We start from the raw sequence: 13,428 nt of genomic DNA on the forward strand, positions 1-13,428 counted from the left end.
AATGTGCATGCGTGTCTGTGTGTATGTTAACCCTGCTCTCTCATGGCACTGAGCAGCTCCTCGTCCCGCGGCCTGTTGTGGCCTCTCTCTCTGAGCTCCTGTTTCAGGGCCTGCAGCTCGCTGGTCATAGCCCTCTCCACCTCCATGGCCTGGAGACACACACCACAGACATATGAGAGACAGGAGAGACTGGAGATAGAGGCACAAGGCTTAAGAGACATGAGATGAAATACCTGAGACTTTAAAATGTCAGTGTAACCTAAGCTGCAAGTTATTAGATATCTCAGAGTTAAACGTCTGAAATAGGTAAGGGGAGAGATGCAAGGCAGAGTAATATAGCAGTTATCTTAGAATTAAAGGTCCCTCCGATATTGGTTTCTAATGCTGTGAGTCATGCAGCAAATGGAAATAACTAAGATCACATAATACAGTCAGAAGAATTGCTTTTGCCTCCAGCATATGTTCTTATGTTTTCATAACAAAATAACAAGCAATGTTTCTCTGTGGGACCGCTGTTCCATTAACTGTAAGATGGGACATTAAGCAATTATTGACATACTGTACTGACATACTGTACTGCCCACAGAGAGTTTTGTCTAAAATGTAGAGAAATATTTTTGTGAACTACATAACGCACCATTGACTCATTCCAATAGTCAACTTATATGTGAGCGTGTTCAAAACCAAAACCAAACATTTTGAAACACAAAAGCGAGACAGGAATCTGAGGGCACTATGCCAGTTCTCTGGCCTCCTGGCCCCCCCAGGACCTCCAGTCCCCCGACCCTGGTCCACCTGACTCAGCAGTTTGGCGGGCCCCTGTCAGCTCCCATCACACACACACAATACTGAATGAGAGGGCCACAGCAGATGGAGCGGGGCATCTTGGTCTTGGCAGTGACATCAGCATGCCACATTAGGCAGAGAGCGGTGGGGGGGAAAATGGGGTATTGGGAGGGTGAGAGGAGAGGGGGTATCATGTGTGTGCATGTGTGTGTGTGTGTGTGTGTGTGTGTGTGTGTGTGTGTGTGTGTGTGTGTGTGTGTGTGTGTATGGGTGTGTCTGTGTGTGTGTGTGTGTGTGTGTGTGTGTGTGTGTGTGTGTATGTGTGTGAGTGTGTACCTCTGTTTCTCGTCCTTAATGTCATCACTTAGTGTTTGGTTGGGGTGTTTGTTGGTCTGGGGGGGGGGGGGGGGGGGGGGTAATGAGCACTGATGGACAGAAGCAAACAAGGCATTTTTACACACGCTGTTGGGGGCGTGGCAGAGATGCCACGCTTGTGTCAGTCAACTCCCCAGGCCCCGCCCACAACTCAACAGCATGAATCCTGTCTAAAATAGAGTGAGCAGCCCACTGGGAATCCACAGAGTCAGTGTCGGGACGCTCCATTTGTTGGGACGCAAAACCAAACCCACCGCCCCCTAACTGGCCCCAAGCCTGCCTCAGCAGCTGACTCCCCCCCGCAAAAGGCAGACCCCCTTAGGGACCCCTCAAAGGGTGTGACAAAGCACAGGGCTCCCTGGGGATAGGGAAAAGAACAAACATGTGAAGAAAAACCTCAAAGGAAAGAGAGGAAGATTTATCTGTCTTTTCTGTCCATGTGATAGATCTCCCCATCGCTTCCCTCTCTGAGCAGCGTGACACTCTCGGGGTGGAAGGTCAGACAAGGGCCTCCAATCTTATTTTACATAAAAGGAACTGCAAAGTAAGCGATATGACAGGTGTCACTGTCACGGAGTTAGAGCACATCCTGCTCTCTACGGTTTCCTTGGAATTACTGAAAGCGTTGCACCTTAATCTAGAGTTGAAATTTGTTTAAACTTGAAAATATTAAATTGCCCCTATACCTGTGTTGTAACACAGTCATTAATCAAGTAACAATATTGTATTAGGAATGTTTGGGGGCTCACTTCTGCCTGTTCAGGTCACTTTTCCCAGAACAAGGCTTGATCTGGGAGTTGTCTGATAGACTTACCTTCTTTGAACATTTCCAATAAAAAATGTTGTTGTTGAAGAACACAGGCGCAATGGTTAACAATTGACAAATTAACCTCCTAGACTTCCTTGCTTCAGACATGCCAAGAGTCTGGACGGAAAGATTTCCTGGGAAGCCTTTTCCTGTAAGTCAGTAAAGTAATTTCTGAGCAAGTAGCTTCTGAGAAAGAGTCTAATTTCCATCTTATCAAACATTTATCAAGTTTACTACTCCCTTTTAGAATTACTCTGCACTCATCCAACAGCACCATGTCCACATCACATGGTGAGATATCTAATTTCTTTGAAATGTGAGTGTCACCTGTATTCCGTTACTTTAATGAACAAATGTTTACTTTGGTACTGTGGGCACATCAGAAAGCAGTATGCAATCTTTGGAAAGCAAGCCAAGTGACAAATTAATAAGCGAATAGTGCATTTAAACCAACAACACCTGTTAATGCTAGACTGAGTGTCACTCAATATTTCACAGTGAATACAGAACACTGATTATAGTGTGGTATGTTGTAAGGTACATTAAGAGTAATGAACAAGGCTTGAGAGCAGGATCAATTACTATAACACTTGGTTTGAATGGTTCAAATGATCCATTTGAGTTGTCTCATAGAGACACTGATATCAGAGTGACTTTGATATCACCTGAGTGTCTGAGATTCATTTGATACAAAAACAAAAACAAAAAAAACATTGACACTGCCAGCTAATCACAGATGTCAAAATATCCATTTCCGTTCTAAATGAACCACTGTTTGAATAACATAGTCTGTACAAAACCCTATAACTGGCTGCCAGAGATCAACATTGTTTTCCCAGTCCCACTTCCTTACAGTTGCAGGATGGACTGCCACAGTACACATTGTGGAGGTCCCTGAAGAGATCTTTATTAGCTGAAACACATATCTGTTTTCCTGACAGTGCAACCAGCTTTGTTTAGTGGATGTTAGTTTAATACCTGGTGGTAAAAGTGATACATTTGAGGTCTCACGCAACTTCCATGCCAGGTATACCCTGATACCCTCCCCCAGATTCCTGTCATGCTCTGGCTAGGCTCTCTCAGTTAGAGTTACAATGAGCCCGTCCTCTGATTTCTACCATCACCGGCCTCCCCTGATACATACCCTTTCCACATATAAACAGTCGCTCTTTAAGTACACTGATCATATAGTTATACAGTACTACCTACATCCAGATTGTCCATTATCCCTATCTAGATTCAGACACATTGGACGTCAACAAAGATACACAATCCCATGCCAGATATTTTACACAAGACAACCCCTTATCCAGACACACTCATACCAGACCCTTTCCCCACACAAGCACCCCTCCCACACACACACACACACACAGACACACACACACACACAGACACAGACACACACACACACACACACACACACACACACACACACACACACACACACACACACACACACACACACACATACACTCACCGTGCCAGGCAGTGCACACCTGGAGAGAGGAGTACTACCATTCACCACGTCCGGTAAGGAGACGTCAGCAATGGGGCTGAGAGAACCCTTCTTCAAACCTTTCTTCTGCACCACATCCACTGTAGCCGTCTCTAGCTGTTGGACTTTAACAACTACAGAGAGTACAGAGTCACCCATGGTGGAAGCCAGCCAGCCAAATAAACCCACTTCTCAACTTCCTCCTCCTTAAGAGCTTTGATAGAGACTGGAGATAGCTCTTCTAAATAGACCCTTTTCCTGCACTGCCCTTTTGAATACAGGGGGGAGACTTTGAGGGAGACCTCCCTCACATCTTCTGACCACAGGGGTGGAGTGGCGATTACAGTTCCTCTATCTGGGGACTACTGTACTTCAGGAGTTTGTACTATGTTTTCCTCTGACAGTGACACACTTGTCTGAGCACTGGAGTTAGCTATTCAACCCACGGTTTTACAATTCCAGACGCCAAACTACAAAGGTGGTCAATCATGCGATTCAGTGACCTACTGTACATTTACGTCATGATCGTCACAACATTACGCAATTACACACACACACTCACACACACACACACACACACACACACACACACACACACACACACACACACACTCACTCACTCACTCACTCACTCACTCACTCACACACACACACACACACACACACACACACACACACACACACACACACACACACACGCACACGCACACGCACACGCACACATATGAAACAGATAAGAGGCTATAAAATATATAAGTTACTTTCCAAAGGTTTCCAGTGTTGTTGTTGTTGTTGTTTTACACAGTATTTATAGTGAATACTCAAGCCTCCCCTGATGCTTACATATCCCTAATGATATCACACCCAAGAGAAGTTATTGATTATTACCAGTACTTCCTAAAATACTGAGCATGACTCACTTTGAAGCATAGACATGAGAGCAGAGTGAGTGCGCTTAAGAACAGCAGTGTTTTTCCCATCACATAACCCATGGTGTGTTCTCATGGCTCAGGAAATATCTACAGACATATTCTAGTGATACCTCAGTCTTATGTTTGTATATATTATGTTTTTATATTGTTTATATTTTTATGAAGTTGTCATATGTCTTTGTAAAGTGTGTTGAGACACCTGTGTGAAATACACTTTAAATCAAATTTGATTTGATTTATTCCAATACACATTGCCACAATTGCGGTCAATTTAATTTCAGTTCAGTCCATTCAGGAAGTGAATTGAAAATCCAAGTCAATAATTAAAATGACCAGTTCTTGGATTTTAATTTGATTTCCCTTCCTGAATTGATCGAATCAATATGACAATTGACAGTAAAATCACTTTGGTCTTCCTGCCGTAGATCTAAATTCAAATCAAGTCATGACAGATATTCTTTGAGTTCCCCCACTTGTTTACATATTGTTTACATTCAGTCTTAGTCTCCAGCTGGAACATTTCCCCAAGTCAAAACACTGTCACTGTCAAGACTTATTTATGTAATCAGAATAGGTAATCACCTATGACTTCTCAGGTGAGTTCTCTTAATCTTAGGACAGTCCGTTTTATCTTCCTTTTATTGCTTATATTTGTACACTTTGTTTCGCCTGTCTGCGGCCTTGCTATATACCAAGGTTGTTTGTACAGTACATTTAGTTTCAGTGAGCAGATAAGGCAACAGCCCATCTTATCAGGTTTGGCTTAAACCCCAAGTGTCAGAGGCAGGGCTGGAGTGTTTGTTTCACTGAGGCTCGTGTGTTACACAGTCAGGGTTTGTTCTCTACCTCTGCCTTAACACCTTCAATTAGAACTCATTTAGTGTGTCACTTGATACAGCCAAAATAACAAAAGAGAAATCTGCTACAATGAACAGCATTGCTTTCCTGGCTAATGTCACCAAAGCATTAGCCTTGTTTTGAAGTATAATAGCTGGTGAAGTAACTAAATAAATATCAACCTTGCACAATGTACTAAGGACTTGCTTATGGTCGTCATAGATGCATGTCTTACTCATGTTTCATGTAGGCCTATGTATATGTCGTATACCTGTATGTATCTTTCATGCGGCTGTTGTGACTGCCTCCGAGAAAGGTTGAAGACGTGAAATTATCTTTAGGCTTTACAATGGCTATGTGCTCCTAATGGCTCCTCTCAAGGTTTCTTCCTCCCAGGGAGTTTTTCCTTGATACTGTGCCCTATGTTTTTCTCCCCTCTGAGGAGTTTTTCCTTGGCCTGCTTTGATTCTATGGTTAGGGGTCTATGGTTCAGTGTTAGTTCATATTGTTTGTTTATATTATTTGTTTTGTTCTTGTTGTAAAGCATTTTGAGACAATTGTCTTTGTAAAAAATGCTGTACAAATCAATGTGATTGATTAATTAATTGATTAATTGATTCATTCATTGATGAGGTACAGTGGGAAATGAAGGGGTGAAGTGGACTCACGGTGCTGAGCTGCTCCCGGAGATGCTGGGTGTGTTCGCTGTGCTCCTCCTGGGCTTGGCTCTTCTCCCTCTCCGCCTCACTCAGAGCTTGGGTCAGCTGCTCCACCTGGGCGCTCAGCTCCCTCATGTCCTTCTCCAGGTCACCCACCTGGCTCTCCCACTGAGACTGGCAGCCCTCCAGCCTCACCCTCAGATCATGTCTGCCCTGCTCCAGCTCCTGGGACACACACACATAAACACACACACATACAAGGACAGATTTACTTTCAAGCGTATGCACCAGTTTTTTGTTTTTTTTGGGGGGGTTTTACGCATAGAAGGTTGACCAAAAAGGTGAAAGTTATGTGAAGGAATACAACATGAGTTTTAAACGCTGACAGTTCCAGCAAAGTGTAAACGATGACAGTTCCGTGTTTTTAGATTTTAGTTTTTTGGTTTATTTTCCTATTGAATAGAACAGGTTGCATAATAGTGCGTACATGAACATCTCAGTTTGGTTTATATCACAACCTCTTTCTTATTGCACCTCGTTGGCAGCACAGCATCATATTAGATCAGTTTACAAAGCAGTAAATGTGTCTCTCGTGAACCTGCTAATATGGATTCATCTCTGGATGCCTGGACCTTTATTGAATCTGCAAGAGGCAACAACTGCAGATAAGAATTCCTACAGGGCCTTGGACTAAGTGTAGAGCTTAAACATGTCTGAACAGCGGAGGGATGATGGAAATAATATGCTCAGTGACTTTGTGAGAACCGTAATCACATTACTTCATAGTGGCTGGATATATCAACATTGACATGGGGACACATTCCAGAAGACGAGAGTAATGGTCTCACACACTAGTACAGCATTTTTGTGACCATTATTCCCTATTGACCAATAGGAAGCCTGTAGGAAGTTATAAAGGAGTCCTCTCATGTTATTGGGCATGTCATGAAAGACAGGTGGCTACAAGCTGCAGATGCTGCAAAACAGGTGCACCTCTCTCAGATCTGTGAGACAAACACCCTTCCTGAGTTCTGACAACCTCAAGGTCCCAAAGTAAGTACACAGGCTCGTGGAGGTAGAAATCGGAGGACAGGCCCATTGTAAAGTATGGAATGGAATAAGGAATGGTATCAAACACACCTGTGTGATACCATTCCTCATTCCGTTGCATGCAACTCATGACAGACACCGATGGTGTTCTTATGCCAGTAGACTAACATGTGTGTACAGACAGGTAAGTAAGTAAAGACACAGGTAATATCCGGCTAGATGTCAGGGTTACAGTGTTTTCCCCAATAACCCAAATGTAGGACGTGCATATTGCCTGAATTCAGTTCAAATGAGAAGTCAATAATTGGCAACTAAATGAGTGGAGGAAAGACAAGGGAGAGAGTGCCTTGTAGTCAAGCCTAACATACACACAGACAGACAAAGAGGCTTCTCAGGGAGCCCAGAAAGAGAGCATTGTGTGTGGTATCATTGGTCTTTGTTTTTAGGAAGATCAGTAGGCTGCAACTTGTCTTTGAAGAGTGAAGAGAACTAGGCTATTAGTCTCCTTAGATCCCGGTCATATTATATCACACCTATCCTGACAACACGTTGTAATGGCGTTCATAGGCATTCATAAACATGCTAAGAATAATATCAATAGTACCTTAGTCCAGCATTCACATTTAAGCATTACAACATAATGTTTACAAATAAGAGGCATTTCCAACAGGCCTATAGACATGTATTCAGAAGTATCTAAGCATTTATAATGACTTAATCGTGAAAGTTATTAAAACGTGTTACCATGCATAACCTCATACAGTATGTCAACATAACTAATCTCACCCGGATAGCCTATCTGAAATTTTGTTAATTTTTTTAAGCATCATAATAGTTTGGAAACTATGACTCCATTCCATTATTTTCTTCAAACTCTAAAATTATGCGGCCAGTGAGTTATTGTTTCCCTATATGATACACGTAGCAGCTTATGACTCACTGGAACGACCGCAAGTCATCTCGGAAGATACAACAGCAAATGCCCTTACCTCAAGCTTGTCTGCATACTGTTCAGAAAGTTTTTCGCTTTCTTCCTTTAACTGACGATTTTCCAAAAGCAATGCGTTTCCCAGCTGGGCTGCCAAAATGACTTCTTCCTCCTTTTGTTTCAAAGCAGCTAGAAGTTCATTGGGGTCTTGATAATCTGACATCTCCGAATCATAATCGAAATAGAAGTCATCTTCCAATTCAATTTTGTTCGATTTAAAACGCCATTCACCGAGACGATCCATAGCTTTAGAATAACTAATAATATTTGTCGAATTAATTACATAAAACAACCTAAAACTGTGACATTTTTGCCAACTCAGTCATTCAATTTCATAACCATTTACTACTGTAGTTGCCAAGTCCCTGCGCTCATCTCCACAACCTATGTGCGAATGAACCTGTGAAGAGATCACCCGGCCTCTCGAGCAGGAGTTTGAAAGTAGGTTGGTCCTTTGCCACTTGCAGGTAACTACGGCTCCCAGAGCATCCTGTGCACAATTACACAATGAACCTGCGCGTCGCTGTGCAACAGTTGCCTCCCACAGTGTCTCTTTATACCTTACCAGTCATTTTCAACTAATTTGACACCCTCATATCAACAGGAACACCAAATTGTGTACAACGTTTTTAGGGGGCAGCGGCACCAGAGTAAAAGACAGCATCCTGACGCATGGCACGTTCATTGTTTTCAGAGGGAACTGTGGAATATGTACATATGGCAGGGGGGAAAGCCCTCACACAGAGAGACTGTACATCAAGGCTTGTCCACCCAGCAGCCATTGTTTCCATTGTCTCTATTCAGTTTATAGGCCGGTGATTAAAGGGAGTGTGCCGAAAGTGTGACATGGTGACACACATGTGACCTGTGCACTAAATAAGAGCAGGGGCCACTAGCTTCGTATCATATACCGATTGCTATTACCTATTACCTGGTGATGATACCTGTATCATCACCATCATCATCATCATCATCATCACCATCATCATCACAGTATGATAAATAGAATGAAGAAGAAGGAGATAATCGTGTACTCATGAACATTCTCTTTCGTGGACAAGTTTGATCATCACATTTTAAATCAAGTTGTTTTGATTTCTTGATTTTTTAAAAATAATTAATTAATTAATTTTTAAATCAGATCTAATATCCGACTGCTATGTCAGTCACTTAACTGTGCTGACTCCAAGTGCAACTCAGATCACAAGGTATATATAAAGAAAAGAGGTTCTAAACCTGAAATGGCAATTTGAAGTCTACTACTAGGCTCCCCCCAACCCCCCACCCCCCACCCCACCTGGCTGTTTTGGACAAAAAGAGCTTCTGGGCGGCAACTTGATCCCTTCAAAGATGTTTTATTTGCCAAAAGGACAAAAAGAGGTTATACTAATATTTTTAAGCCATTTGTGATTTTTAATATGAGGCAGACAATACCTTCTCCTTTTCCAATTTTGTGGCAAGGCTGCAATCAGATCTTATTTTCTTTATATATAGGTAATTTACAGTTTAATGAAATCCTGCATGGTAAGAAAAACAATCCTATTACAAAGACAATCATTGTTACATGCTATTTGAACTCATTCAGATTCTGAATTTAGTCAGAGGAAGTAATTTACATTCATTCAGATGTGTATTTAAATGCTTTTAGACAAGACTCATATCTTGTCATGGTTCCGTCTGACCACTGGAGGGCGGCAGAGATCACCCAAGAGACCAATTAACACACCAGTGTTTTTGATTCCAGCTCATTAAGACTCACCTTAAGAGAGGTGTGTTTCTGTTGTATCTTTTCAGTAGCTTGGATTATTTGCCATGTGCTCTAGTCCCTGTAGTGGACCTCTAGTTTATGACTTTGATTACCTTCTGAAGTGTTCCTGTGACCTAGACTTTATTATTTTCTAAAGTGTTCCCTTGTACTATACTGTGGATATTCTCTAGTGAAGTGACCTATTTTGACCTACACCATCATTCCTTTGTCTTGCCTCATCTCTGCTCCTGGGTCCTACCTTTCACTGTCACATAGTATCTACTACCTTTTCAGCTCCATTTCTAAATATATAGTGGCTGCTTTGGTGGTGGACTTTAGGGGGCAAACTCTTAATGTTACTTTGGGGTTGCATACCTTGTCTTGGAAGGAATTAACAACATGAGTTGTTTGGCATCTCTGTTGTAAGTTTAGTAACTGTACTGAACACTGACTTCTTTATAGATTCCTTGTTATTGAACCACAGACAGAGGAGAAACAAAACACATTAAATTCACATTCATAACATACAATACCATTCACATTCATAACATACAATACCATTCACAGAAGTAACATACAATACCATTCACAGAAGTAACATACAATACCATTCACAGAAGTAACATACATTTAAATGATACATATAGTTCAATCAACACCCCATGGATGTACTCAATAATAACCATACAGAGGGAAGAAACAAATTAGAAAGGAAAAAGGAAAAGGAAAAACACACTCACATTATTCCATATTCATCAAGCTTTTTTGTAGAATTGGGGATGTCTTGACAGCTTTTCTTGATAGATTCAAGAGGGACAAAACACTACAATCTTGCAAGGGCCATCTAAGTTGACAGTTGACAGTAGGTTCTATGATGACATCTAGTGGATGAAATAATGCCATATTCCTATAAGTCCATGGTTATATCAAATGATTTCACATTGATCACATAACTTGAGTCTTTCTTTGATACATATGTCAGTTGATGATAAACGAAATTAACATTGTAACAATAATACACAAAATAAACATATCAATACAATAGATTATGTCTTCTCCTTTATTATTCAATAAACAAGGGCAGGAGCTGGCAGAGGTATAGTCATGCTTTATCTGAAAAATAACATGGAGCTAGTGGAGATTATTAAAGATATATTTAGTTGACGTTTCCATAGTCTATGGGTCTCATACTGTAAAAGGTATGTAATATCTCCTCTTTGGCCCTTGGCTTATCATCACCGGAACATACCCGTGCTAAAATGACGAAACACACGAGCAACTTCCGGATCAGCAACAGTCCTTCTTATTTCTCCTCCGAAGGTCGATCACACGCAGTACAATTTGAGACTTCATAGAGTCGCTTACTTAGAGAGTTACCTTTTGAAACATCTAAACTACCTTTATCATATCAAGATGCCGAGAGGAAGTAGAAGCCGGACGTCAAGGATGGCCCCTCCAGCCAGGTATGAAAATGTGCAATACCTCGCTAGTTAGCTAAAATGTAACTGTTAGCTAAATACTGTACCAATGCATAGCAGACGCGGGTAATCAACTAGCTAGTACGTATAGCCGAGTGTTATCTTGCTGATAATATAAGAATGGCGTTGTCATTGATATTGCAAAGGTCCTGCCTGTTAAATACTGTATTGCCTGCCTGTTCAATCGTATATTGCCCCTTGGTTTAAGTGAAATAACAGTGAGTATGATGCAATGTATACAGGTAGCTATCTAGTAAGGTTAATTCAATGGCATTGTAACATGTAGTGTAAAGCCAATAATGGCCTCACCTATTCCTGTTAAGTTGTACTGTGGTTTTAGTGATTGTGCTCATATGAACTTAATATTAAATACTGTCTTAATCTCAAACTAGCCGGGCGCCACCACCCCCCATGGCCAGAGCTGCACCCCCGCCCTCTTATGCCCCAGCCCCTGCCCATGCCCCTCCGTCCGCCATGGCTGCTCCAGCCGCAGCAGCACCCAGGCAGCCTGGTATGTTCGCTCAGATGGCAACCACTGCGGCTGGGGTAGCTGTGGGCTCAGCTGTTGGGCACACCATCGGCCACGCCATGACTGGAGGCTTTGGTGGGGGCGGTGGAAGCTCCGAGGCTGCCAGGCCTGATGCCACTTATCAGGTAAATACAGCTTAGTCATGGGATTGAAGTGGCTTTATGGCACGGTCTTAATCAGATGTTGTGTCTGACAACACCAAATAAGGGGAGATGGTGATAGTGATGATGATGATGATGACGATGATAGAGAGAGAGTTAAATCCATGGCATTATATTCTGTGCCAGACAGGCTTGGAAAAGTAAGATGTCTTCCATTTACAGTCGGTAACAGTTCCAATCTCTGATTGCTTTGTGTTTCTCAGGAGCAGCAGCCCCAGCAATTCTACCAACAGCAGCCACCCCCGATGTACCAGCAGCAGCCTCAGTCCATGTACCAACAGGAGCCAGCCCCACAGCAAGCATGCTCCTACGAGCTCAAGCAGTTCATTGAGTGTGCCCAGACCCAAAGCGACTTCAAACTCTGCGAGGGCTTCAGTGAGGTGCTCAAGCAGTGCAAGTCATTTAATGGTAAGGCTTTGTGTTTGTGTGTGGGTGTGGGGTGCGCATGTGTCTGTGTGCAGAGAGGGGGCTTTGCCACAGGAGCTAAAGAGAATGTTGGGTGGGTCAATATGATTTTTGCATTATTGATTGATTCACAGGTAGACTGTGTTGCCAACTTTTCTTCTCCCCTGGCATCACTTTTGGAATAGGCATAAGAAGATTAGGTTTCAGCCTAGTGTACAAGGTTTAAGTGTCCTCTGTGCCAAAATTGGGTCCTTATAATTGTGTTCATTTTCAACTGACCAAAGTCGACATCAGGTTCTGCCCTGCTATGCTGCTCAGTTCACTAATGCAGTTTATTATTATTATTTTTTTTTTTTTTTACGGATTGCACCTGATTCTCCAGTTTTCACAATAAGTGTGGTAAGAGTTTGCCAGGCTGTAGCCATGGTGTTTCAACGGAGGCAGAAATTGGCCTCCCCTGATGCCCATGAGCCATGATTGTTGTTATACTATTTTATCAAAGGATTGGAATCAGTGGAGGTAAAAATTGAAGGACGGACTCATTGTAATGCATGGAATGGAATAAGGTATGGTATACCATTCCTTATTCCATTCCATGAATTACAATGAGCCTGTCCTCCGATTTCTACCTCCACTGGCCTCTACTGATTAGAATAATATGAAGAATAACACACTCATGTAACTTTTGTTTTTGTTTGTCCAACAGGAATGTCCTAATGACAGTGAGACAAAGACCCTGACATTGCTGAACGCACAGATTCAACTCAACATACACAAGTGTTTAAATAATAAAGATGTAATTTACAAATGCTCAATAGACTTGCATTATTTTGACAGTTGATCGGGTATCATTAATCATCATATATGGACAATAAAATCATTTATTCTCAGGTGAATGCTGTGAAGTTGTAATAATAGTCTTATATATAATGTTTATAATTGGTTTGTAGCATGGTTTGTTTAGGCAAGTTATCCCAAATGTCATGTATATAACTAGCTCCAGTGATTTAATCTAAACCTAGCGGTTGTATTTTAACAGTGAGTTTTCTCTCAGATCACAAAATAGATTTGACGTATTCCCCCCTCTGTAATAGGGTTGTATCACGATTTGCTTGTAACAAGCATACAGTTCTAATAAAGCACTCTTGGATCACTTTGTGTTTTTTCATTAAATG

The 13,428-nt window shown here is 41.9% G+C and overlaps 2 protein-coding genes across 2 annotated transcripts in view; one reads left to right on the forward strand and one right to left on the reverse strand.

The window, feature by feature from the left end:
• Window positions 1-8,177, reverse strand: part of LOC310823337 (BICD family-like cargo adapter 1) — a gene marked incomplete at both ends in the record, with an annotated part of 11,851 nt that extends 3,674 nt beyond the window's left edge. The window contains 3 exons of the mRNA XM_083696181.1: window positions 37-149; window positions 5,905-6,120; window positions 7,935-8,177. Of these exons, the coding sequence (XP_083552307.1) occupies window positions 37-149; window positions 5,905-6,120; window positions 7,935-8,177 (572 nt within the window). The remainder of the gene's footprint in view (window positions 1-36; window positions 150-5,904; window positions 6,121-7,934) is intronic.
• A 2,788-nt stretch (window positions 8,178-10,965) lies between these two features.
• chchd2 (coiled-coil-helix-coiled-coil-helix domain containing 2) lies at window positions 10,966-13,406 on the forward strand. Its single transcript, XM_083696309.1, has 4 exons — window positions 10,966-11,143; window positions 11,551-11,812; window positions 12,052-12,256; window positions 12,960-13,406. Exons 1-4 carry the CDS (start codon window positions 11,094-11,096, stop codon window positions 12,968-12,970), a joined length of 528 nt encoding a protein of 175 aa, XP_083552435.1. The 5' UTR covers window positions 10,966-11,093; the 3' UTR covers window positions 12,971-13,406.
• The last annotated feature ends 22 nt before the right edge of the window (window positions 13,407-13,428 follow it).

The sequence above is a fragment of the Argentina silus genome (assembly GCF_951799395.1).
Source record: "Argentina silus genome assembly, chromosome: X".
NCBI lineage: Eukaryota > Metazoa > Chordata > Actinopteri > Argentiniformes > Argentinidae > Argentina > Argentina silus.